This window comes from Sebastes umbrosus, chromosome 19 (assembly GCF_015220745.1).
Source record: "Sebastes umbrosus isolate fSebUmb1 chromosome 19, fSebUmb1.pri, whole genome shotgun sequence".
Lineage (NCBI taxonomy): Eukaryota > Metazoa > Chordata > Actinopteri > Perciformes > Sebastidae > Sebastes > Sebastes umbrosus.
In genome coordinates, this window is record NC_051287.1 from 6,600,228 (window position 1) to 6,627,991 (window position 27,764).

The following is a 27,764-nucleotide window of genomic DNA, read 5'->3' on the forward strand; positions in this document are numbered from 1 at the left end:
GTATCTTATAAAGTAAACAAACATGAGTTTGCCCAGTGCTTTAAGAGCTGGTTTAAAGGCTAAAGCCTGGTCTAGCATACTGCAAAATACATCGCTTTAACCATTTCATAGTACTGAGGAACGCAGTATGCAGTATGTACTGTATATTGTATACGGCGTTCGTCAGTAGTATGTAGTATGCAGTTTCGAATACAGCCTAAATCTTCACCCTTGGATGTACACATCCTTAAATTAAAACTGTCCGGAGTTGAACCTCATGGTCAGTACAAAGCCAAATGTCACCATGTTAATACCTTCTGACTGTATATACTGTATGTCTATATACTGGACATGCACAGATGAAATGAATACTGAATGTGACTCTGGTGAAGACATTAAACAAGCGTAGGTTATTACTTCAACATGTTCAACTGTTTCTTTAATTTCTACTGTACGTATTTACTCAAGTTTTACCCTTCAAAGAGCACGTGGAATAAAAAAAAACAAAGTTGAATATACTGTACAGCAACAGCAGAGTGACATGAAAGCAACACGTTTGTTTTCAATCAATGTTAGAAACACCTTTGTTCAGCTGAACTGCAATAATAAAACAGTACAATACTAAATACTGAACAGAAACACAGGCTCAGTCATTCACAGGTGATGAGTGTTAAGAGTGGACATTTTTACTGTCTATTTATGGGGGAATGCAGAATATTCCCTAGTGGTTAGAGGAAGATTATAGCCATATTTCTGTTACAAAAAGAAGAAATATGCTCTGGTCTTTATTAAAAGGACCATACTAGTGTGTTCAGACGTTTTCACCCAAGGCAGCCATTTATCTCCATTGATTTGAAAGTCAATTAGCGATCCCTTGAAACTTGCTTGAGTTGTGTAATCCATTACACCAGTAATTCTCAAAGTGGGGTCTTTGGCAATCTGTCAGGGGGTTCGCGAAATAATTTTCTATACATTATAAAATTGTGCTGTGTCATTAAAAAGTGTGCATCTATAGATGGGGAACATTTGCGCCAATAAAACCAAGCACATTGTGTCCAATAATCCCACCCACATCACCTTTGGGCCAATAGAAACTCTGAAATGATTGTGACACAGAGCAATAAGGTCATTATGGTTAAGTTAAAGCACTGACAGTCAGCTTTAGACTGGTAAATTTAAATGTCTAGATTTATTAGGACTATGCCAGCCTTGCTATTGTTCATTTTCTGGAAGCTTTTAAGATCTATTAGTTGAAATGGAGGCTATAAATGCTGTCAAGTTGAGTCCAAATGCAGATTGAATAAAATCACCCTCTGTTTAAAAGGTATATAATTGGTATTAACATTCAATAACATTGCAAATTCCCCCTCTCTGGGACTAATAAAAGATTATCTCATCTTATCTTAACATGATTCAAATTGGAATGTGTTTCTTTTTATCGCTATGAAACAAGTCGGTTGAAAAGTTTTAGAATACAAATAGCTCCTATGGCATCTAAGAGTACAAATGGTAGTAATCATTATGCTTAATCCTTGTTACGATTCAGAGGGGGTCCTCGGAAAATGTTCTCCCCTGCAAGGGGTCCCAAGTATACTTTGATACCTACTATATATAGCTGCAATAAGCTAATATTGGCCGGTATATATCAGTCAGGCATGCTCTGATTAATTACAAAACTCAAGAGTCCGCTAATTGATTTTCCCCGACAGAGATGAATGGAATCCACTGAACAGTAAAGACAGTAAATTTCCAGCATGATTTGCAGAATGATTAGCTGTGATGTAAAGTATATGATTTCTATTAAAAGGGCTTAATCAGGCATTATCACCCCGATAGTCCTCTAGAGCCTTCATGACTGCATTCATCTGCAGACGGTCGATAATACTGGAGAAACAATCGGACTACTTCATGTTGACTTTTAAAAATAGTCCGCCTTTTTTTTTTTTTTTTTTAAAGTCAAGGACAACACATGAATGAGTTCTGAAAAACAACACAGAGAACATTGAACTCGAGATTTTTTACACTTGACAAGTATACGCTTTCATTACTGTTTTTCAATATTTTTTTGCCACCGTTGCGATCGATTAATATCATAAATAAATGACTGACAGTTACTGTGATTTACAACAGGGAAACGTTAGAAATATGGCATCTATTAGTACAACTTCATTTACATTTCTACTCGTAAAGGATAATTACAATTTATTACAACTTGTTTTTTTTTTCCACAGCTTTGGTGTTGGAACATCAGGTTGGAAACAAACCAACAGTTTATCCAGATTATCTAAACCACTTTATTTGGAGGCTAAAAGTGAGCAGGCCTGAAATGTCGTTAGAGGTTCTAAATGAGGGAGCATTTCTTTTGCTTCTCAACGGCTCTCAACATGGCGACGGCGGTGCTAACAGCGTTAGCAGTGCAAACAATGGCGAAAGTCCTGAAGGAGCTAACAGTGTTAACCTGGGTGCTACACTTCCGCGACTGCGCCGTCGGTTGGGATGGCGTTATCAGCTGTATTCGCTGTATGAGAGCAGTGTAGAGTCCGGCGCAGTGCTCACTCCACATAAAACACACCGGAGCTACATTATATCACTTCCAGCAAACTTTATGGAGAACAATGAGGGCAAAACAGCATCACTGATCCGTTTTAAACAAATATTCTCAGTGTAGCTCAGTAAAAAAACACTAAAAGACAGAATCTGTCAGCACGTCAGTGTCGTTCATTACTGAGCCTGTTTGTAATTGGTACCAGTGCGTTCACACCTGTACTTAGAGCTGTCCACTTGTACTCAGATCACCCAGGATGCATTTTAATACCAGGTCTGAACAGGGCCTCTGTGACTGACCAGCTGTGTGGAGGTGAGACAGGAGACAGTGTTTGAAGTTCTCTCTCTAGCTCTCTTTTTTCATTTGTTCTAAACAATTTCTGTCACTTTTTTAATGTGAACAACCGAGTGCAACACTATGAACGTCTTCCAGGAGAGACTGTCTGAAAATAACCACGTCATCACATCTCCTCCCTCCTCTATAGGCAGTTTGGGGCTGTTGGTGAGCGTCTGTCGGCCTAGTTTTTGCGGTGTGTCCCGCACCGTCGGCTCTAGTCTGCCCGTGTCGGAGGTTTTTAAGGCCGATTCATCATGTTGAAACGGGGTTGGAGCTCGTTGGTGACAGATATCAATCTGATTGGCTGAATTGGCGAATCAGTGCAGAAGAAGAGAAACAGAAGTGAGGAAAGAAGAAGGCTCTTCTCATTTTTCATCTTCATCTCATCTCATCATTCCAACACACGGATATTTTAACAACGACATGGCCATCTGGAATGAAGCCAAGTGGTGAGTGAGAGTGGTGTGAAAAGGGTCGACAAACGCCGCTTTGTTTCATGTACGTTTCAAAACAACAGCTTGTATATCCGCCATTGCCGGTCTTCTGGTTTCCCTTTTTGAATGAGGAATACAGACTACCGCCACCTGCTGGCGTGGAGAGTTATTTCCTCTCATGCAGGTGCAGAACGTACGTGCTAACTGGCTGTCGGCTGTAGTCTTTGCGGTGTGTTCAAAGGCGACATGAGGTGACGCAACAGTCAGCCTTCAAGGCTGATAGTTCATGGTAGACATGGTTGGACAACACGTCGTGACAACTAGTTCTTTTTTTAGCGTAACCCTTCTTCCTATCTCTAACCTGTCGTTCTTATGCTTCATCTTAGATGTATTAACTTCTTTCCCGTGTTCCCAGATGTCAGTAATAACGCCGGAGATCAATGTTATTATCACTGTTAGGAATGACGGCCAAACCGAGGAAAATAAATCCAAGTTGTAATAAAGCAGAATTAACCTTTAAATTTAACATTTGGCTTTTGAAGCAGGTCATTTAACAGTACCAATGCTGATGGAGACTTCCTTTTTTCCAATGTCCTTCAGTTGGAGAGTCAATCTAAGTTTTAGGGTGGCTTCCCACCAACAGTCTCTGAGGAGCAGCTTCCTGCAGCAGGTGGTAAGTCAAAGATAAAGATTGTACCATTTCCCTTTGATGGCCAACTGTCAAAAAATAAACTCTTTTACAAATAAATACAATATTTACACACACACATGATTGTTGAAAGCTTGGTACTTCAGTGTAAATTGCTTTAAATTCACTCCACCGGCTGCCTCGGCATACTGGTGTGGACAACAGCTGGCTGTCTTCTGCTCTACTGATTGTAATTATCAACCTTCTTCTGACAATTTTTTTTGATTTGTTCTGTAGAAAATATGAATTGTTGCCATTTTGTAAACCTTGTTATGTACATCAATAAACACCTTTTACAGGAGGACTACCAGCTGAGGTAGCGAGGGGTGGACAGGTGAAGTGATCCAGGGCTGCTTTCTTCATTTGACCGACAATTTAGGCTCTTCAAGCCAACTTCATGGTTCCATAATGTTTCTGTACAACTACGAATTCTCCTTTTTTTGGAACAGATTCAGTCCAGCTGTATGTCACAGGGCTGAAGGTGATGACGACTTTGTCCTTTTTGCTGCAGTGCTGCTCTTTAATGGTAAAAAAAAAAGACCTTCAAACAGGGTCACGTTTTTCATGCTCACGACTCCGATAGATCCAAGTTCACAAGTTGGGATGTGCGTTGACGTTGTTGCCTACTCTCACTCCGGTATGATGTTGAAATGCAGAAAAACACTGCAATAGCAGTTTCACTTTTTTTTAACCACTTGGGGTGTCTTTTTTTTTTTTCCAACTTTCCGTGTTAAAAACCTGAGCTCCATTTGAAGGCCGTAAAACACTGGTCTGCAAACCGAAGATCAACATCAGTCAGCTAACACTGTTGTCCACTGATCGTTTCACCCAAACAGAAAACCCAACATGGGCCAAAAAAAACAAAACGATGTGCTTGCTCACATTGTTTTTTAGCAGCATAACAAATGACAGTGAACAAGGAGGCTGAGAGTCAAAACCAAAGAACCAAAGTCTTCCATTCACTGGATTATTCCACATTAAGTCCTGGTGAAGAAGAAAGCCGGTGTGTTGGCGTTATGCAGTCACGCATCCAGTTTCAAAGAGCTTCTTCTACAGTGTCAGACGCTTCTCAACTCTCCCGTTTCAGTAGATACCACCAAATTCCATTATTTAGTCTATACTTCCCAAACAAAATGGGTTTGGCACGATAATGTCCCGCTGGGTGAGGTTTGCTCTCATTCAAATGACATGAGGTTTGCTGGTATCTGTTGAAAGAATAGAGCAGATATTTAGCACAAGAATTAGAAACGAGGAAAGCCGCTAGCTCTGTCAAAATGAAAAAAAAAATACACCAATTCACTCGTAGGTCTTATTTAGAGGCAGTTAGAGGAAACGTAGAGGAAGTTAGGTTTAGGTAACAACCATTTAGGGTTAGGAAATGGTCGTGGTTGACGTGAACTTCACTTCATATGTGCAAGCATGTTTGTCCACTCACATGTTGATAACAGTATTAAATACTTGACAAATCTCCCTTAAAGGTACATTTTGAACAGATAAAAAAATGTGATGTAATTTGCAATTAATCACGATTAACTATGGACAATCCTGCGATTAATCACAATTAAATGTTTTTATCGACTGACAGCCCGAATCAATATGTTAAATACAGGAAAAAATAAGATGTAAACCATTACATATGTCATTGACATGTTGCCGATAGCAATCTTTTCTTATTGCCTGAAAATGTCAATAAAAATTAAGTTGCAAAAAGTTCAATTCGGCTACAAATTCATCATTTAAGAGCAGTGGAATTGTGGAAGTATTTTTGTCTTCGATTGTATTAATGCATTTAAATACAAATCTAATTAATCTATTTGTAACTTAAACACAGATGGAGAAAAGTGTCTACACCTTGTTCATGTCTCCCTGTTTCTGCAGATGGCTCAAATATTTATGGTTCTACTGTCCATATCATATGCTGTATATCTCCATTTCTATTGATCCGTCTCTTCAGGAAAAAAAGTTGTTTCATCTGACTGAGTGTATTTGCCGAACATACCTGAGGTCTACTGCTCCTACAAGCCTCTTCCAGGTTTTTGTGCCAGATGATCGCTGAAAACCTGGATCCTGTCTGGAACTTGTAAACATTGCCTGTGAAGTGACACAAATTGCTTTGTATTAATATCTGAATTGAAATGACGGACAAAGGGGAAACGGAAGGAGCTCTGTTTTGTGGCGTGAAGCTGACCTTTGTCTGGGTCGTTGAGCTGGAAGATGTTGGGTCTGGCTGGGTCATCTGGCAACACCACCATCCATCCAGTCACGCACACCTTCTTACAGAAGTTGGATTTATACTGTGGCAGACACAGGGTTACAGTGGTTTACATTCACAGAAAACATTTCAATCACTCAATCATAAGAATTGGAATTTAGCACCGTCAAGGTTCGGGAAAGATCCAGTTTTATGTTATTTAAACTTACATGTTTCCTCTCAGAGGCCCTCAGTGCTTTCGCCCCATAGAATGTCAGTGCTGATCCAGACAGAGTGATCCAAAATCTGGTCCACGATGACAACTACAACACAGCAAATAAATGATGGGTATTCTGAAAACTCTCCTCAGATAATTCCTCTCCAATTTGCTGACATGGAAGGAGGAAAACAGAGTAAACCATGGTGAAATCAAAGATTGCTGTACCTTTGGCTTCCGTCCCTCCTTCAGCAGTGTTTTCCTTCGCAGGGGTCCTTCAATAGTCACACTGCCGGCCTCACAGCATCCGTAGCAGGAGTTGGCAGCAGAGGAGCTAAAAGGTGATGGGCAGTGGAGAAGAGACACACAGAGCATAATAAGCAACTGATTTATGTCCAGTATTCAGAGTTCAAAGTGTACAATTCAGTGTTTGACACAATAATGGTGCTCTGTGAGAGAGATAGAGAAAGCATGCAAGTGACCAACACCGACATTATGGTTAGCTTTTCTTATAGATAGATGATTGAGTCAAAAAACGGGACAGACACAAAGCACACCTCCTCTGCAGTGACTGTCACAGACTGTAGCAGTGAAGTGAAGTAGGCCAAAGACATGATGGTCTGATCTGATCTAAGTCACCTGTTGTCAATTGAAACCATGTTCACAATATAGCAGAAAAACAACCTCCGTCCTCGTTTATGATGTGTGTGGTTTCCTGGTGATACATGTGTGATGATGCATGTGGTAAACTGTGTGGAGCTGAATATAATTATTAAATAATGTTTATAATAAAGTATTTTCCGGTAGATTTTGAGGTAAATATTGGGGTAATTTTGTAGTAATTCCAAAGAAATTTCAGTGGATCGGTGACCCTGTTATTCTGGATAATCAACAGAATACGCAGTCAACAGATTTGGTCAAACTATCTGCTTTAGATTTTTTATGTTTTGGTGACTGACCCTTTACAGAATTAGGAGACTATTATACTACAGAATTCAGCTGTAGCTAGGAAGAGGAAAGAAAAGCCCACAGCAAAATTTAATTTCTGAGAAATAGAGTTAAAAATGACACCTGACTTCCACCAGCATGCAGTGAAGGGATGAGGTGAGATAAAAACACATTTGAGTTTAACTTCTATAACCCCATAAAGATGAGTTAATTCTTATTTAAAGTGATATCGACCTCTTACTCTCCTCCTTCACTGTACCTGTAAACATAGCTGCGGCTCCGGGGGGAGTTGCGAAGCGGGACCCTCCAGTTGGGGCCCAGCGTTGCGTACATGCGGCCCCTGTTTGTCACACATTGTCACAGTCAGTCTCGGGCTCATTGACCTTTTTGGTTAGCAGAACTGTTCAGTGTAATCTCGTGTCACCAGAAGAACCCAGAGTGTAAACTAAAGCCAATTCATACAGGACCATATTGTCCAATCACCAGCCTGTTTTGAATCTGCCACTCTTAGATATAAATGAAATATTTATTCTATGTTCTTGCTGGGACAAACATAGATATACAGTATGATTAACTTGACATAAGATGTTAGCAACATTCAAATACATTGATATTATATGTATAATGAATATGCTGCCGGCACAGATACTGGTGACACAGAAGTGCATTTCTCAGACAAAGTCAAAGTTTAAAAGATAAGTCTTTTGATCTTAAATCATCAATAAAAAAAATTACAAATCTTCCACAAAATCTTCAATTTGGATAAAGTGATTCAGTGTAAATTAGCCTTTTTTTTATTAAGTCAACTTTCTTTAATGATTATATCACGTCAGTTTTGTCAACATAAATAAAGTGATGACGTCTTGACAGATTTGCCAAGTATATATAGTATTATTTTTTTTTAATGACTTAATTAATTTCCTATAATAGCATTATAGCCAAAATATATTTTGTTGTTATTGTGGTTAAATAAATGTAATTTATGGTGTTGTTAGATTGCTACTAGGCCGCCCTGTTAATACAGGTGCATGCTTCTCTTTGTCTGTGTCAAGTGGGAGAGCAACTGTGAAAATATTGTTTTTGAAAGGCTAAACTCCAACAAATATGGATTGAAGACGCATATTTCATTAGATTTTGCTACTAAGTAGCAAAAATATATATCTTTTTAAATAGTTTTATACACAGACTGTTGTATAAACTATCCAGTAAGTGTATTATTATGATTTTAGTTATACTGCACATGAACAAATCTAATTTTGACAACCTCAGATCAGGCAAATCCTGGCGCACCCCCGGACCCCAGGTCGGGAACCACTGCACTAGAGCACTAAAGCTCGATTACTCCGCAGCTTAAAATAGTCCCTAACAAATGCACTATTTCCTCCTGTTTGTTTGATAATAACTACAGTGAGCAACTGTTTTAGGAAATTACTGAGACTTAAATAAAAATGAAACTGTATTTTGTGAGATGTTTTGGAAGATTTACATCTTCAGTAGGAACCAATGGGCTCAGATTTGAGTAGAGAAGTCAGAAAGTATTGAGACATGCACTAACACATTGTTGGTTTAGTCTTTTCATGGGATTAATTGACTAGACTATTGAATATTATCTGCCTCATTATTCAACAGAACCTGACTGTAGGCTGATGATGACTTTGAGGTGGCGACGTCTTTTTAATGGGATAAAAGTGTGAGGAAACAATTTTTTTTGTCCTCAACTTGTTATCTAAATAGTTAAATAAATCACTTTAATGTTGGGCATACATTCTTTATTTGTCATTTCAAAGTGATTAAAACCTTTAAGGATTAAATATGTGATGAATGGTTCTCACCTCTCCATTCCAGGTGACAGCTCCTCCCCAAAAGAGCTTTCACTGCTGCCTATCCGGAGAAAACACAGGAGTTTAAGAGGAAAGTTTTGTTATTTGTAAAAAATATAAGCAAATTGAAGAAAATAATATTTTCTTAAGCTTCAGCGTTATCTGCACGTACCTAATGACAGGCCATTGGACACAGATGTACTGTGTGGATCATTTCTGACTGGACTCTGAGACTCTAAGAAGCTGTCGTCCAGCAGGTGTCGTGCTTTCTCTATGGGAAACGTGGCGCTCCTGCTCTCCGACATGCCATACTGACACATCATGCTGTGGACACAACAACAAGGGAAACGTACAGATGGCCGGTGTTAAAGATGTCACAATGCAGTTCATACTCGTGGGGAATTTTTCAATATAAAGTTCAGTTTAGGTTTTCCCAACCTGAGCTTGGTTTGCCTTGTATCGTATTGCTGCTCTGCATGTCTGCATGTGTCAAAAATGATCAGAATCAGTATTGATTAGCTGGGTTGTGTTGCTTTGTGTTGCTTGCATGGCTACATGTGACCAATAGTGGATACTGCTGCTGTATTATTGTACTAACACTTTGCTTTTTCCTCTTACAGCGTTACCATCAATCGCTATTGTGTTACAGTGTGGTTCTAAAGTGCATACTTTTAAAATTTAGAAATGTTAGATAGAACATAGAGGAAACCCTCAGGTATTATTTTCTGCAGTTATCAGTAAAAAACTGATTCTAAGCCTGGATTTAATAAATGAAATTTTGGTAACACTTCATTTTACAGGTCCGCAAATGTCATGGTAATTAGGTGATAATTAACCCAATATTTACCTCAAACATTACTTTGTTTGGCTGTCTTGACTTGGGACATGACTCTGGACTTTTATTATTATTATTTTATATGTATATATAAGCATTATTTAATAATTATATTCCGCTATTTCCCAATAAGCAGTAATAAATAGCTGGTAATTTATTTAATACATTTCTAGGAAAAAAATAAAAGTTAATTAATATGCATTATTTCCATGTCTGCTGGTAAATAGATAATAATTAGCATAATAACTTCTTTGAAATGTCTTTAAAAACTCCCTGAATCATTACATTATCTACCAGGTTACATATGTGTAGACAATAAGTCACACGATGGTGAGATTTGTGTCTGATCAGAAGTGTCTTCTATTAGTTTTCCACCTCCGATGAAGAGCAGCGCACAGCCGCTTCTCAAGCCTAAGGGCCCTATTTTAACCATTATTTGCTATTTTAGCATATAATTATTAAATAATGTTTATAATAAAGTAATTTTTGATATATTTTGGGGTAAATATCGGGGTAATTTGGCAGTAATTCCAAATAAATTTCAAATAGTTTACTTGCTAATTATCACATAATTACCATGAAATTTGCGGACCTGTAAAATGAAGTGTTACTGAAATTTGAATACAGAAAGTTTATGAGGAAAACACAAGTTTACCAGTGTTGCTGTAGTTGTTCACGGCTGCCACTAGATGTTCCACCTCTTATTTAACACATTTAAAGTTAGACTTTAAACTGGATGTCATTTGTTTGTATGAATCACATCCTGTCATACTCACTTGTTTCCCAAGCTATGGCTCTTCCTGTGGTGAGAGGGAGGGGGGGTTTGGATATGAACCCCGACGGAGGCGTCGGGGCAGGTGGGCCGTCGGTTATACCTCCGAGAGGCAGATACCTCAGACAGACCTGGAACACAGAAAACAAGTCATCACTGCTACAGCACTGTAATTCTATCTCAGCTTGTATGTGTAATTACATCAGAGATGAGGTATTAGTATTATTGATTATAGTGTTGACTGAAACAAACTTACAGAAACATCTCTAGATTTTGACAAGCTGGCAGGTAAAAGTTTGTCTTTAGTGTCGAGGGTGTAATAGAGGCAGATACATATAAACACACATGTTGTTGTACTTTAAAGGAATACTTCACCCACAGAATGATCATTTGTGTATCAATTATTCACCCCATGTTATCTTGAATTCTTGACGAAAACTTTGTTTTTGTGACGGAGGTGCGCTACTCGTCCGGACTTAAAACGCACCTGCGCAAGCACGAGATGGTAATAGAGGAAGTACTTTAAAAGGTCCCATATTGTAAAAAGGGAGATTTTCATGTCTTTGATATTATAAAGCAGGTTTAAGTGCTATATAAATACTGTGAAACGATCAAAACACTCAATATACGGAGAAATAAACACAGCCCGTATTCAGAAATTGTGCGTTTGAAACACGCCGTTAGGATTTCCGTCCATTTGTGATGTCACAAATATGCAATATATAGATCATTACACGGTTTTAAACATAAACATTCTAAATGTGTCCCAGTTTATATCCTGTTGCAGTGTATGTAAATAACGTCAGCTGACGGGAAGTAAATATGGACCCAAACTGTTGCCTAGCAACGCAATTCCATTGAAATGCACTAAAACGGAGCGTTTCAGACAGAGGGTAAATACAGGTATATTCAGGCAGACAGTACGAGGAAAATAAAGTTTTTTTTTATATTACAGCATGTAAACATGTTCTAGTAGAAACACAAAATACAAGTAAGAACCTGAAAATGAGCACGATATGGGACCTTTAAATAGTACGGTTTTAACGAAGATGCATGTTTTTGGTAAGTAGCGAGCATACGACTAGATACATGAGACTTGGATTATACTGCACGAGTTGTGTGAGGTTGGAATTGAAAAAGGAGATAAAAAAGGAAGCATTGAAGCACCTTTCCTCAGCATCTAGAGAATTCAAACAGCTCTTATCATGGCTGCTACTGTAGATCCTTCGGGGTCATTTCACTCCAGTAGGAACCTCCCTAAGTATATCAGCTCTTCTTTAAAAAAAATGCTTTCCATCAGCACGAGATGGAGCCAGTGAGGCAAAGAATAAAAATAAACATGATTTACATCAGGAACCAAAGCCTTCATCAACTGTCGGGACTCCATCTACATGTTTCTCTGTAAAGCGATTGTGTGAATGTATAATAGGTCTGCCCACATAGTCCTATCATCAGCGCAGCCACAGCTCTGCCTTCTACAGGGCTAGTGTTGGATTGGTGCATTATGTGGCAGTGGAAGCTCTGAGTCACTCTCCGTTCCCTCTCACTGGAAACCCACTGGGGCCATTTAAACCAGCTAGACGTGACCAGTTTGGACCGAGCAGGGCAGTCTATGTTCATACTCAGCTTAAAACACTTCTGACTTGTATGAAGTGATGTCGCGGTGCTAAGTACTATGAGCCTTATGTAGAGTAGGAACACTGCAGAGGACGCACACACAGCTGGATGTGATTGTGCCTGTTGAGTGTTTTTTGGTGGAGAAGCTGATATATTCCCACTGATAATATACTACGGAATTTGTTCAAATCAGACTCTCTCCTACAACAAGAGGAAAATGTTGACTCATCTGCAATTTTGTAATCAAGAAACATATGTGGTAAAGTTCGAAGTGGAGGAATCCATGTAAAGTGGCAGGATAATGTGATCCCTCTGGGAGAGAGGCTGCCTTAATATGCCTTAATTACTCTGCTATTAACTCGTAAAGACACGTGCTGGTTTGGGGTCGCTGCAGCCTGCTTTCTGCACACTCAGCAGAATAGCACCCTATTCTGAGTACTCACTTAAAGTATACAAACATTACTCTCCATTTCCACACACAAATTCACCAAACCCATTTAGCTAACAATTTTAACGTTTTAAGTTTACAAACTTTATAATGTCACTGTTTTAAAAGCTGTACTATATTTTAAGTATTCATCATATTTAGTTTTGCAAATAAAATCTGCAAGAGCTGTTAACAATTTACAATCATTTCTGGTAAAAAAACATGATGGAATCTAAATACGTGACACTGAAATTGGGAGAGTGAGATAGGCACTGTTCTGGGGATTTTTACGAGGTGAAGAGGTGAAAAAAACATTCTGTGGTTATAGTGTAAAAAATGTTGAGTTCAAGGTTGTTTAACCCTTAAAACTCTGACTATTCTGCCTTTCTGAGGTTATACCGGGTTTTTAGAGTGAAGAAACGTATCATGTTGTGATGGTATCATATGAAACTAAGAAAAATATAAGGAATCCATTGTTACCAACAATGTCATGCTAGACTGTCGGGAAGAACACTAAATAATGCTACGAAGTTACGCTAAATTTTGGCGAGAAAAATCTGCGGTGGCCCTAAATTGAAGTTAGAAAAATCCAGCACACAGATTTTGAGAACAATCTCAAACTTTTTTATGTTAAGGACCTCCAAAATCGATGTCCAACAGACCATGGATGTATAAGAGGTTGTGTCCTGTGTTTTTGTTCGGCGTGTTAGTAAATAACCTACAACTACATTAAATTCTGTTTATGTCATGCTACTAGCACTACTAGCTACTGGCCGATAGCTGGCTGTTTGGGAACGGAGATGTTAATACATCCACCATGGTGCAGGCTTACAGTATACATCCCATTGGTGTATTATAAGATAATAAAAGTGGTGAATTACAGCCAATATATCCATTATTACAGCCGCATACAGCTAGCAGGAAGCTGGCAGAACCGGATCCGTCATATGAGCGTGCAGGGCGGTGCAGTCCCGTGGGTGTGACGCACGTTCATTATGCCGAGGAAAATAACTCTGGATTCAGCTGTTAGTTCATTTTACAACTTTTAGGACAAAATGATTTAAATGAGGGCTAATTAAATGTTCAAACTGGGAAGTTGATTTACCTAAAATACATCAATGGCCACAGACTCCTTGGCGTTTTCAGTCCAAAATGACGCAGCGCTATCTAGCGGCCATTGTCAAAAAAACACCAGTTTCGTCTCTTTGCTTCTCTACTCTTTGCTAAAACGGAGCGTTTCAGACAGAGGCTGAATACAGGTATATTCAGACAGACAGTATAAGAAAAACAATGTGTGTTTTCTCCACACGGTGATGTATGAACGGGGTGAATGCATCCTGTCACGTGGGATTTCTCTTGTTTTTGTCCAATCTGCTCCACCATGTCATCTAACACTCACTGGAGAGAGTGAGTAAACCAAATTCTTCTGTGACGTGCATGACACTTGTTTATTGTGAATGAGCCAACGAGCCAGTGGACACAGCCGGAGCGGCCTTTTTCTGCCATGTTATATAACTCCGAATGATCATCTGACCAGCATGAGGAGGAAAAAGCTGTACTTGTTATGCACTGATGAGACACTCACACACCATATCACTCAAGTCAGAACAACTATATGTCAGCCTCCAAGTTCTAGACACTGAACAGTGAATAAAAGGGAAATAACTGCACATTTCTCATCAGTTATGTTTTTTTACATTTACTGTGTACAAGGCGCAGGTGCAATGGTGGAAAGTAACTAAATACATGTACTAAATTGCTGTACTTCAGTACAAAATGAGGCACTTGTACAGTGTGTAACATTTGTTTTCCACTTTATACTTTTTTTCTCCGCTACATTTCAAAGGCAAACATTACATCAGCTTATAAAATATGATGCATGGCGGGCCTTCTGGTATGTCGACAAGCTATTTTCTGCACAGTTGCATCTATTGTTTCGGTTTAACTTTCTTTGGACTTCTTTTAGACTAAGGTTAATTAATACTTACTACCCTCATACCAACGACTTTATGGCCAAACTTTTGCAATAGCTACTTGGCCTGGAGGACAATCCCATATTTGATAATGCACAAAACCGAAAGATGGCAAACTACCTCATCCATTTATGGTCAGAGTTCACTATTTTCAGGTCTGAAACCAGATTCTGCAACAAGCCTGATAATCTCAAACTAATTTATCACAACAGGAAACTTTTATTACAAGAGAGGCTGTATATCTTTATAAGAAAAAAATATATTGTAATGACAGAAACCAAACGTTCTCCCCGAGGCTAAACTTTTCCATGTAATAGCTCAGACATACGTTTCCTTCCTAAATGATTCATTGATGTCCTGTTTATTATTATAGTGACTGCAGCACATTACACTCTTGGCACAGAAATACACTTCTGTGATTAACATGCACTGAAATCGAAACCTTTCCCTCCTTTACTGCACGGTTCTAACTTGCACTATTTTACATCCTAGATTCTCATTTTGTTTTTGTGATTTTCTTATATATACATATTTAATTAGCATCGTTGGGGGGAGCTTGAGACCAAAGAGTTTCATTGACAACAGATGTGCATTTGATGATAAGTAACTTGAAACAATCTCCTCCAGTTAGTCCAGCGACACGCACCTAATGACTCCGTCACTCTACGAAGATTAATACCACCACATTGTCTGAAATGTAATTATATGAAATTGTGTGAGAAGTGGTAGAGCGAGATAGAGAATAGCAGTTACTAATGTGGCTGGCCGGCCCGCGAGACATGAGACCATGGAAAAAAGATCAATGTGTTTATTCCCTGAGGACACTGCTGTGGAACGGCTGACATATACTGCTGCTGTTAGCTGCGTCGTTAACTTCCTTTACAGGACGTTAAGTTCAAGTAAAGAATTCACTAACCCTAAACGGCTATGAATTGTATGAGTTAGTTTATCTAAAAATAAAACTGGAAATGAAGCAGATTATAAGTTACATTCTATTGTGAAGGCACAGCATGTCAAATGTCTAAACAAAAAGATTTGGTAACACTTCATTTTACAAATTTCATGTTAAGTAGGTGATAATTAGCATGTAGTAACATGTCTTTTTTAACATTATTTAAAAAGACAGGGTTGATGATGTTCTCCAGTACATACTATTTGTTATATTGGTTGAAATGGTCTTTACACCCTGACAGCGATCCATTACTGATGAGCTCTGAAAAAGCACCGGAAAAGAGCCGTCATCTGTAGCTGCTGTAATCCTGTAAAAAACGTCTACCAATCAGTGCCTCGAGATCCGCTTGGAAAGAACCAATCAGATGCCTCCCTGCTCGTTCTCTACCCTTGGTGTACACCAGCCTGAACTCAAAACAAGTCGCCGCCACAAGTTTACTAGAGAATGGAAGAGAAAACGCAGCCCTGCAGTAGCACTGCCACGGTTACTTGTCATGAGGTAGCGTTGTTGAGTTGAGGTCCTCTCTCCGCTGTGTCTGTGAAGTAGTTTTGATGCGGCGGTGCTCGTGCATATGTGTGGGGGGCATTGCCTTAGAAGGAGTCCCGAGGGGAGGGCGTGGGTTTAGACAGAGCTCCTGAGGCGATGCCACTTTCAAATTATGCAAGCTTTCCAACATCGTCGACCCCATCTTTAAGGTACATTTTGAACAGATAAAAAATGTGCGATTAATCCCGATTAATTATGTAAAATCATGCGATTAATCAAGATAAATATTTTAATCCATTGACAGCCCTAGTATGTAACGATGGATGTGAAATAAAGCAGTAGTGTCCTGCACGTCGTTGTCGAACAGTATTAGACACTACGATAGGCAGAAGAATTACTATGTCAACATTGTGCAGACATCTAAAGTCCTTGGAAGCGTTCAGGCACTCTGAAGTGGCTCTGTTTACTCAGGAGCAGCTAAAATCACTACAGGATGCTTCATGGATACAAAGCCAAACATCTGAAATGCATCCAAGCTATCAAAATCCAATCCGGCCCCTATCGTGTGGAGGGTCCGCCAGAAGTGCTATCCCAAACCAGATAGTGAAGAGTAGAAGTGGGTTATAAAAGCCTCCAACAGCAAGTTTACATTGATGCTGACTTAACCAGCTTCCCTTACTGACCACGTGCAATGATGTTTTAGGAAGAATCTGTGTATTTAACCAATACGGGTGTCAGAACTCCGAGTCACTCAGTGGTGCGTCCAAATAATTGTTCACATTCTCACATCTAATTTCCTCTCGCATTTGCAGCGAAATGCAGGCAGTCAGCCCAGCTGTCATACAGAAGAGGAGCGCTGCAACACCAGCAGGTTGAGGTGGATAAAACCCAGCAGATCGGCTTTGTTTCATCCAATAACAACCATTAAAATATACCTGGATCGGCCCCAATACTGATCGGATAAGCTCAGCTACTTACTGTCATTATTAAATATTAATATTTTCTTCTCAATAAAAATACAAGTGAAAAAAAAGGAACACTAAATCTTCCAGCTGGAGGAGGCAGCTCAGGTTTTTCTATTTTTAATCGATAAATGACAAATCAAAGTTATTCCTCAAACAATAAAGCAATTATCTAAATTGTTATGATTTCAACTAATCTGTCAACTAATCTTCTAATGATTCCAGCATGAATCCAATCATTTCACGGGGTGTGAATTACAGCCGCACAGCGCCGCGCTGTCTTTGATGTGGTGGCTCTGGGTTCATCCCTCTTCGTTACCCTGACCGACATCCAGCTCTTGGCTCTTGTTCCTGCCGCATTACATCACCGCAGCCCGCTCCAAATGAACCCCTCGAAACCCCCCGGCAAAACACAAGAAAGGAAAATAAAGGAAGTGGACTGGCCCTCTGCAACATGTCCTCATGGAACTTTTCACTCAGCTCCCACCGCGCTGGAACTGTCCGCACACTTTTTACAGATGCAGCTGCCTCGCTGTGTGTTCACTGCAGACTCCTCACCTCCACGATGACTCCAGGGAGCACAGAGAGGTGAGGGAGGATGGAGGATAAGCAGGAAATGATAGAGATGACACTGACAGACCAGTTTGGTTGTTTGTGTAATCCACAGCCAGCTGGCTCTCTGCAATTTTCTTTTCCAACCCAATCAAAACATAATCAATCAAGTGTCAATACAGAGACGCGCTGTATCCAACTTAACCTGCAGAAAGCTGTCGGTGATCATTCATCATTCAGCTATGATCTAAACACTTCACAACATGTATGTTATTTATCAAACAGCTTCTATTCTTTCTGCTCATTAGGGGAAACTCAGACACATTATTAACCCTCTGAGACCCACAATAGACCTGTTTTTGTCTTTTTTAGGGGGTACAGGGGGTCTTTAGGGAGAGATAGCAGGTTAACAGTAGATGTCACATAGAAGTGGTGTACATCATCTGAAAACTGGGAATCTAAAGAGTAATTTGAGATGCAACTCACAACTGTGGGTCAAGTTGTTCTAGTCATAAATCAGAAATAAACATGCATGAATGGATGAATTAAAAATAAATAGTGAGAGTGTATAAATGGTAAATGGACTTGCATTTATATAGCGCAAGTCCATTTTTACTTGCACTAAATAAATGCATTTTTGGGTTGATACCATTTGTTACACAGATTTGGTGCTAAATTTAACCATTTTTTACCACTAGAGAATTGATACAAATGATCAATAATCCCTCAAAAATACCACATTAAGACACCAAGACCTTGAGGAACACCGTAGAAAAAGCCATGCTGTGATTCAGTCTCAAAAAATGTTGATATTTAGTGATTTATATGTATTTATATATAGATATATACAGTATATCCTCTCCTCCTCCTCTAGCTCTAATGAGAAGAAGATGAACAAAATGTATCGTATAGTGATTTAAATAATGAAATCTGTGGTTGGTTTGCCTCCTCTACATAACTTATTGTCTCATCTTCTGTTACGTGCTACGATTCATGCGTAATTATAACTATACTTATAATTATGTAAAGTTACATAAGATTTACCCTCCCTGCTTTTTCAATGATATTGGTGTAATAGCATCTGGAAACATTTTGTAGTTCTGACTTATAAAAAGACGTCATAAAATGTAATTTAATCTAATAATGCAAATGCAGAACTAAATAAGTATTTAAATTAAACTGGACCACTGGATGACTATTGCATCAGTGTAGCTCTACCATGTGTGTGTGTCTTACCTGCCAGGTCTTCTTTAGAAGAAGCGATGCGAGGGGAGCTGTTGCCAGGTTCAATCTTCAGAGAAAGCCTGCAACACAAACAGTTTAGCTAATAGTCACTAGTGTTCACACAGAACTACATCACACACACTCTCACTGCTGTGGTATCGATTCCAGCAGTTTAATTACAGAGTTAATCATTCAGAAAATGATGCAGAAAAGTATGAGTATAAACACACAGCCAATTACAGACCTTTTTTATCATGGCTTCAACTTATTTACCCAAGATAATTAAAGAAAAATCAGAACCAGCCTACAGTATGACTCACTGGGCAATGAGACTTCTGTTGATGTAAAAGGTGCGTTGAGAAAAAGGAAAACATGGCTCAGTCACTTGATTAAGATGCACTGCTATGAAGTGAGTTTGAATTATGACTGTAATTTAAAGACAGGATTCACTGATTAAATCCTTGTTTCAAGCCAGTCAAGACGTTACAGCTGCCAGTCGGAATTTAATGCAAGTTCATATCTGTTATTCAGTTAAACCTGCAGTAGTCAGTATATTTTTGGCATCATCGGACAAAATTCCATAATAACCTTTCAGCATATTGTGATTCAAGTGTTCTGAGAGAAAACTAGACTTCTGCACCTCCTCATGGCTCTGTTTTCAGGCTTTAAAGAATCTAGCCCGTGACAGTAGACTTTGACCAATCACAGGCCATTTCATTGAGAGAGCGTTCCTATTAGCTGTGTTACGGTCATGTGACCGGTACTTGGCGTTCCTTCAACTGATTTTACAATTGCGGCCGCTTCACAAACCTTTTCATTTTACAGCTAAACCGTGCACTACAAGATGATTCTGAAAACATTTGAGGAGAGAAATAGGAATTAACGTAACAGAATATTGATTCATATTTAATCAGCGCTGCCTAGTTTGACCGTTTGGTCGAAGTTCGCGAGTGATTGACAGCCGGCTCTCATGGATGGCAGATGGACAGCAGACCTCAGGTTAACTCTTACTGCTTGCTTTCCTCTGGTCTGTGAAATCTTGCAGATGCTGTTAGGAGCACCGGAGGACACCGGAAGACACAGAGGAACGTGATTTTTTTCAGGTTACCCGTTTTATGTAGTAAATTTATAAAAATTACTTTTTTTTTTTTTTAAATCATATTTGCTCCAATCTCGCCTTTCAGCTTTAATGTGCACATTTGTTTTGTTTTTTTCTGATCACCAAGAGTTGAAAAATTTTCACTTTTGGATAAAACGCTGTGCTCGTCACTGTCACTTTGTGCCCAGCCATCCAATCACAATGGAGGACGGGCAAATATCACAAAGACCAACTATCACATCCTACATGTAGGCTACAAGTGCTAAACCTCAACAACAATTTAGGAGAAATGAATGCACATAAACCGGCGGGTCCATCATCTCTCCCTACGTACTTCAGCCTTTCCTTCATTCAGAGCAAGTACTCTATCTTGTACCAACATTTTTACTTCTGCGGATATTATGTATCATAGCAACCAGCCGCAACCACAGCATCAACTTTGTCATTTAAAAAGCAACAATATAACTAATAATAGCTTAACAATAAAGCGTATTTATAAAGCAGTAAAATCAGGATAAATGAAGTAATTTGCAAAAATAATAAAAAATAAAAAAGGCAATAAAGCCGCATATCAAGCTGTTGAGCCTATCATTATCACCGCAGGGGAAATTCCTTCACCATGACAGCCCTAATCATCAGAGCCAAGCTGACCTGCTAGTGTCAGTGAGGATGGAAGAATCTCTCTTCCTGTCTGCACATGCTCTGTTTGCATATGGTAAATGGGATTCTGTCGCTCGTCACCACACATGGAAAGTATTTATTGAAACACCGTGGGTGGAAGAAACTGTGGCGAAAATAGTCATTAATTAGCGAGAGTGGGTTTGGTTGTGTTTATGAATGTCTGTTTGAAGAGCTGGGGAGTACCATGCGAACTTCAAACACAATCCGTCATGTGTAATGTCCACATTACATCATACAATCAGCTCGGTTTCATCTGCTTTCACTCTTGTCACTACATTAATGCTCTGTGACCATCTCACCATCGCTGCACGATACTCACATTTGATTAATTTACCGACTATAACCTGACTAATGTTAGAAACTTTCACTGTCTACATGCATTTCTAATTAATCTGCTGCGGACAAGAGAGTTGTTGTTGCTGTGGACTAGACAAAATATAGTTCTGCTTCTCAGTTTACATTGTAATTAACATCATAACATTCATCAACAACATTTGTTCCATTAACTTTTGTTAAATTTTCTTTAGTGTAATAAAGACGCCTTCAAGCTGTGAGGTGTAACCCCCCCTGGAGAGGGTTGTGGGGGTGTTCCTATTCATGTAGGCCAGTTTTCTTCCACTTCATCACGCCTAACAATGGAAAATGGTGCAACACATCATCATTTACTGCTTTTCACTGGTGCCTCCATCATGTTGGAGGTAGCCAGCTGACCCCAGAGTGACTTTTGATTTAACACTTTATTGACTGACAGAGCTGACGACAGGCTCTGTGGACTCGTCTACACACACGTTCTGCGGAAAAAGCTCCTCTCATATTTCAACTTAAATTCAAACGCTTCAAACGAGTCTGGAAAGTGTATTTCCTCTCTGACTGATCTCAGTGTGTGCAGGTTAAAGGTGTCCTCTGAAAGGCTCCGGTCATCCTACAGCTGTTTTGTCTTTCTCCACGTTGTACATTTTTAGACTGCGAGGCGAGTTTGTCTCAGGAGAAGGACAATGCCGAGTTCACACTATACGACCTTAGCCCTGATTTTCTGCTCCCTGACAGTTTTTAGAGCTCCCCGACAAAAGCCCCAGATCAGAGGCAAATCGGCGTTGGCTCACCGCTCGCACATCGGTGCTCGAGCGTCATGTGTGAGCTGCTCAAAGACGCTCGCCCGTGCCTCGCAGACACAGTCCAGATATCTAGCATGCTAAATATCTGGACCTGTCGGGGGACTCAGGCCCTGACCTACAGCCAATGAGAGCGCAAGACACAGGACGGGACAGAGAGACTGAGTGGACTGGTTGTAGTGGGACAGAGAGGGTGAGTGGACTGGTTGCAGTGGGACAGAGAGACTGAGTGGACTTGTTATAGTGGGACAGAGAGTCTGAGTGGACTGGTTATAGTGGGACAGAGAGGCTGAGTGGATTGGTTATAGTGTGACATAGAAGCTGGTAGTAGAACAAGTGTAGAAGAGTCATAAAGTCGGCACTGGCCACCATAAACTCCTCGTCATATAAGCCTGAGTGAGGTTGTTACAGTAAAACCGGAGTGCACTGAAGTGAGTAAAGGTATAAAGTGTGATTTATTGCTCATAAATTCAACTTTCAATTTGAGGAAGCAAGAATATGTCATTTCTTCTTTCAAAGGTCGCTTCAAGTCTGCAAATACAGACCCAGGCTTTCAGTAATTTCAGCGTTACATTTCTTATCCAGATGAAAATCTCTAAATTATGACTCGTTAATAAATACTTTATGTCCCACCTGAAACTGCAGTCTGAAAAAGGTGAGACTAAGAAATAAATAAGAGTATAACCAGAGCCTCGTAATGACGTCCCACCCCCGAACACCAAGCGCTAAATCCAAACTGTCACGAGCCGTGGCGGACAGCCAGAGCCATTCCTGAGCAAGAGGATCGGAGACGCTGCCTGAGAAAGTCATCAGCGGATGCTGCTGGATGAATGAGCTCCCCGTGGAGACAGATGAAACCAGCTGCCTGCCGTTTTACATCCTGCTTCCTGCGCATTGACCCCCGTCAATTTCACGCCCGCCATGTTTCCATGTGCTGGAGAAAAGCTTGACCAAAGTGGACAGACTTTTCAGGGAATGTTCTTGGTAATCTGGCCATAAGTGTGCACAATAAAGAGTTTATCCCCCCGGGGAGGTGAACGTCCACACACTCACTGCGGGACTGTAAAATGTGTTCTAGCGCCACGGCAGTGCCGGTCACTGAAATTAAACTTACTTGAAGTTACTTACTTATAGTTGTCATCCTCTACAAACTTCTGGAGTTCCTCTATGTAGCGAACTGACAGCAGATACTTCTGGATATGTGGCAGGGTCACCAAGTAATCTGAAGAAAAAAAAAGGTTGGAAGAAGTCACTCTAGATGAAACACTCAATCTGACAGTCCACATATAGTATAGGCAAGATTTGTTTTAACATTTTGAATAAAGGAAACACAAAAATAAGAAACAAAATAAGAATGTCTTTACGTAGTGAATACAAATGACAGCAAGTACAAAAGGGAGAGTTAAACACCCAAATCTATCAGGATCTGCTTTGTTTCTATGTTCAGCATAGTGGGAGTATAACGCAACGTTTTGGCTCTGGCTGTGGGATACTCCCGAAAGCTTTGGGAATAGTTAAATAAGTGAACTTTGAGTTGAGAATGTTTTATCGCATTCTTTTAATGTTTCATGTTTTGTTCTAGAAATAGCAAATTAAATATAATTATAATAATATCAAATACCACTAGCAAGCAGGTAATACATCGTTTCTACTGGATACTTGTTTCTTACCATAGTTACATGACACCTGCAGGTCAGAGATGACCCTCAGAAGGTTGTTCATCTGATTGGTCCGCTGCTCCGTCTCTATGATGCTGTCTGACGCAGGATAGGCTGAGTCGATGTAGATCATGTCCAACAAGTAGATCCCTGGAGGAGACAACACAAGACAAGACAAGAGAATCACTAAGTGAATCCCAGCACTGACACTAGCTTTGCTTTGATAACATGCTCACTTATGGAACAAAGCAAATCAAAACGCAGCCTTTCATTTCAATGAAAGAATATCAGGTTTTAAGAGATGCTTCATGACCAAGGACAGTGTTGCTCCTTTGTAAAAAAAAAAAACAATATGCTCTGCAATTTTAAATTTTCAATCTGCCTGTTAGACTATAAGATAACTTGCGAGCAGAGCTGACATTTTGCTCTAAAGGAAGTCAAGGTCATCCCCATTCTCTGGGGACCATGAATACAAAGAAAATGTGATGCAAATTGAATTGGGGCTTCCGGGATAAAATAACTACAATACATTTTATTGATCAGTAATTTATAAATTAACATATCTTACTGTCTTTGATTGGTCGGAGAATCGGAGCAGCAGGGGCGGTATTGCATTCGCTTTACCGCACCGTTGTGACAAAAAGAGAGCTGAGCCGGAAGGCAAAGCTCTCGATCTACCGTTCAATCTTCGTTCCTACTCTCACCTATGGTCATGAGGGTTGGGTCATGACCGAAAGAACGAGGTCGCGGGTGCGAGCGGACAAAATGGGTTTCCTCAGGAGGGTGGCTGGCGTCTCCCTTAGAGATAGGGTAAGAAGCTCAGTCATCCGTGAGGGACTCGGAGTAGAGTCGCTGCTCCTTTGCGTCGAAAGGAGCCAGTTGAGGTGGTTCGGGCATCTAGCACGGATGCCCCCTGGGCCCTTGGGAGGTGTTCCAGGCACGACCAGCTGGGAGGAGACCACGGGGAAGACCCAGGACTAGGTGGAGAGATTATATCTCTACTCTGGCCTGGGAACGCCTCGGGATCCCCCAGTCAGAGCTGGTTAATGTGGCCCGGGAAAGGGAAGTTTGGGGTCCCCTGCTGGAGCTGTTACCCCCGCGACCCGATCCCGGATAAGCGGTTGAAGATGGATGGATACTGTCTTTTATATATTAATGTACATATGTAACGCATTTTTATTTCTTTGGTTTTGGATACTAACCAATGCCAAGGAATGTCTCTACGGAGCCACATGCATTGTTATTGAAGTCGAACGGTTGCGTTGAACGGTTGCATGTCTGATTTCTGGCGTCCATTACCAAGGACAGCAGGAAAAACCGCAGAGCACATCCAATGTGTCAAAAAATAACCTGGAAAACATCTGTTGAGTCACCAACTTTCCTACAATTCGTCTTAATTACTCTGTACTAAATGTTGCTAAATACCAGACTGGAAACTCACCCTGAGCCTCACCCTCGTACGCTGTGTTTGATGTAGAAAAAGTATGCAGTATATATATACACAGTATATATGCACACGGCAGACAGATGGAGAGACATGCAGATGTTGTTTCCAAATCATTTTGTAAAATCTCTAACACATTACCGTTTAAACCAGGAATGTATCGAGTTGTTTAACAAGCAAATCAGTTCAGATCCTCAAACAGCTGCGACAGGTTTTACAAACAACCTCAAATTAAACAACACTAATAATTCTGCACTGACTTTAATAACAGATGACGTTGTTGCGGGCAAAATCTCAACATCTAACAGCTTTCCAAACTAAATAAATATTCAGTGTTGCTCCAGAACTCTACTCATGTTGGGGTGACAAACAGCATTATTTTTTCTGTTAAGGTTAGCAGCTGCATGGAGCCGGGTGGACCAACACATTCAAGGGCAGGGGATAGAACTTTGAGTTAATAGGCTTTCATTAAAGGAACAGGTTGTAACATTTCGGAGGATCTATTGACAGAAATTAAATATAATATTAATAGGTATGTTTTCTTTAGTGTATAATCACCTGAAAATAAGAATCATTGTGTTTTTGTTAGCTTAGAATGAGCCGTTTATATCTACACAAGGAGCTTGTCCTCATCACGGAGCCGGCCGCCGGGCTCTTGAAGAGCTGCAGCATTTATTTCTGCACAAACTTCCACTGAACATTCACTTGACATTCTCAAAGCTAAACTAACTCTTGTCTTCCTCTCCACTTCCTTACTTATTTGCTCACAACATCACACACATTTGCCGCCGCCACTCTTTCTCTCTTCACCACTCACTTCCCACGTACTAGGGATGTTAATAACTAACCGTTTAACCGTTAACCGACATTAAACCCAAGGCAGTCAATCTGCCAGAGATGCACTCAGTGTAAATGGTATTAAAAATGTGATTACAATTTGTCCTGTAATTGCCTTATTGTGCTTTATAATTTATAATTAATGTTTTTTGTTCATGTCGTTTGAGTTTTATGAGAAATCTCAGTTTCCTTCCTCTACCTCAGTTTTTTTTTTGTTGTTGCAGGTATAAGAGAATATGTATGCATATATGTGTATATGAAGTGTGTTTGCGTTTATGTGTGATTTATTTCAGTGTATATATCTGTCATATTCTAACTACAAATAAATCAATTCAATAAATAATGAAATAAAATGACGGATCCTCTGTCACATCAGCGATGAAAACCCCTGACTGTGTAATTTCTGCTGTTAAATGTTTGACTGGCTGGTTAATTACAACGCTCTTCGACTTTTAACAGTGAGGTTTTGCCCACACTTTATATCCATACCCGCACAATGCTGGTAGCTTTGTTCACAAGGAACCAATCTTCCCTCTGATGTTGACGACATCAATTTGAGGTCACATAAAAACTGCATCTTTCTTTGAATCCTAAACAAAAAAATTGTAAAACCCGAGGCAGACGGATAACGGCTAATTATGGTTTCCTATTGACATTTACAACAATTTATAATAAATGATGATGATGTTATATAAGACTGGTTAAGTGTTGTTCATGGTGTGCTGGGAAAGCCCACCACCACTGTACAAGTTGACAAAGCACAAACAGATGGAGAAAACGTACACACGTACTTGGCAATACTATACACACACTGCATTAAGAAATACAGAAAACACAGGCGTGTTACAGTTACTAATCCCAGTGAGTAACGCTCCGGTACTTTGATATTTTGGAGTTTGACTTCTTAGCTGTCTTACAAATGGTTTGATGGAGAGGTGATGTCAGTTTTGGTCTGGGCTGGATGAGGTATAATTAACCTTGACAGCCCAATAGAGGAAGAACTGGTAATAAAAAAAAGGTGCTATGACTGTTGCCTGGGCAATAAATGAATAAAAGAAATTCACAAACAAAGAAAAAAGAAACGGTAGAAACACACCTGACCAAGGACATGTTTCAGAGCCGGCTATCTCTTAAACAAAGTATTTACTGAAGCCACTACATACTTTAAAACATTGTTTGAATAAACTGAAAGCAACAAATGTGTTATTGAAATCTATTTATATTACCGTTTTAAACCTGTCCTGTTTTACTTTTTCTATTTAAGCAAACACAGGGAAATGGCTATAACTCTTTACAATAGATCATGTTTGGGACAACACACCAAGCTGCTGCAACCAAGACATGAAGCCGAAGCTCTTTAAGTGTCTTACAATATACAGCGGTAGCACAAGCGTGCATTACACGCCGTCCTCTCAAGACTTATTGAAACTAGGAAAAGCAGACATACATGGCTCCTTATTACATTTAACAAGAATTTCACTGTTCACAAGGCTGCTATAACCTGAAGTTAGTTTAACTGAATGTTTAACGGGAGGTAGGAGATGTAGGAATCTTTAACTGGGCAGTCTGTACGGGATTCAGATCACAGAGCTTCTCTGGTAAAAATGACCTCAGTTCTTCCTTAAGGCTGCTGCGTGTTTCGTGTGGTGGTTACCATGCACTAAATCATATTAATACAAACATACACAGTTGCATCATGATGATTTAAGAGCAGTACTGGCAGAGCTTTGGTCTACACAAGTACCAACAACAGGACGTCGGTCATTGTCAGCTGTCATTGGTTGGTTAGCTAATTGCTCATTAAAATTGGTTTTAACGCCACTAATTTCCTTAACGCAATCGATCTTTCGGAGGTTGTAGCGGGCTCAGTTTTAAAGCTAGACTGAAGATACTCGCATCATATGAAACTACAAAACCTAAGAAATCCATTGGTACCAACCACGTCATACTAGCTTGTCCTGAAGAAGACCAAACA

The 27,764-nt window shown here is 39.8% G+C and overlaps 1 protein-coding gene and 1 long non-coding RNA gene across 5 annotated transcripts in view; both read right to left on the minus strand.

The window, feature by feature from the left end:
* Nucleotides 1–389: 389 nt before the first annotated feature.
* Nucleotides 390–2,414, minus strand: LOC119478784. The gene is made up of 2 exons (XR_005204498.1): nucleotides 2,364–2,414; nucleotides 390–2,284 (listed from the first exon to the last, which is right to left on the minus strand). It is a non-coding gene; the product is annotated as an uncharacterized LOC119478784 (long non-coding RNA).
* A 2,098-nt stretch (nucleotides 2,415–4,512) lies between these two features.
* Nucleotides 4,513–27,764, minus strand: part of LOC119478284 (ras-specific guanine nucleotide-releasing factor RalGPS1-like) — a 69,379-nt gene continuing 46,127 nt past the window's right edge. Inside the window, exons 9-21 of one of the 4 annotated variants that reach the window (XM_037752915.1) lie at nucleotides 23,521–23,658; nucleotides 22,979–23,072; nucleotides 18,971–19,038; nucleotides 10,770–10,896; nucleotides 9,597–9,638; nucleotides 9,331–9,482; nucleotides 9,171–9,219; nucleotides 7,598–7,678; nucleotides 6,619–6,724; nucleotides 6,404–6,496; nucleotides 6,171–6,276; nucleotides 5,982–6,073; nucleotides 4,513–5,187 (exon numbers count right to left, since the gene is read on the minus strand). In XM_037752915.1, coding sequence (XP_037608843.1) covers nucleotides 5,158–5,187; nucleotides 5,982–6,073; nucleotides 6,171–6,276; nucleotides 6,404–6,496; nucleotides 6,619–6,724; nucleotides 7,598–7,678; nucleotides 9,171–9,219; nucleotides 9,331–9,482; nucleotides 9,597–9,638; nucleotides 10,770–10,896; nucleotides 18,971–19,038; nucleotides 22,979–23,072; nucleotides 23,521–23,658 — 1,178 coding nt within the window. In that variant the 3' untranslated portion in view covers nucleotides 4,513–5,157. The remainder of the gene's footprint in view (nucleotides 5,188–5,981; nucleotides 6,074–6,170; nucleotides 6,277–6,403; nucleotides 6,497–6,618; nucleotides 6,725–7,597; nucleotides 7,679–9,170; nucleotides 9,220–9,330; nucleotides 9,483–9,596; nucleotides 9,639–10,769; nucleotides 10,897–18,970; nucleotides 19,039–22,978; nucleotides 23,073–23,520; nucleotides 23,659–27,764) is intronic. The other 3 variants (XM_037752917.1, XM_037752918.1, XM_037752919.1) reach the window with 3 other exon arrangements.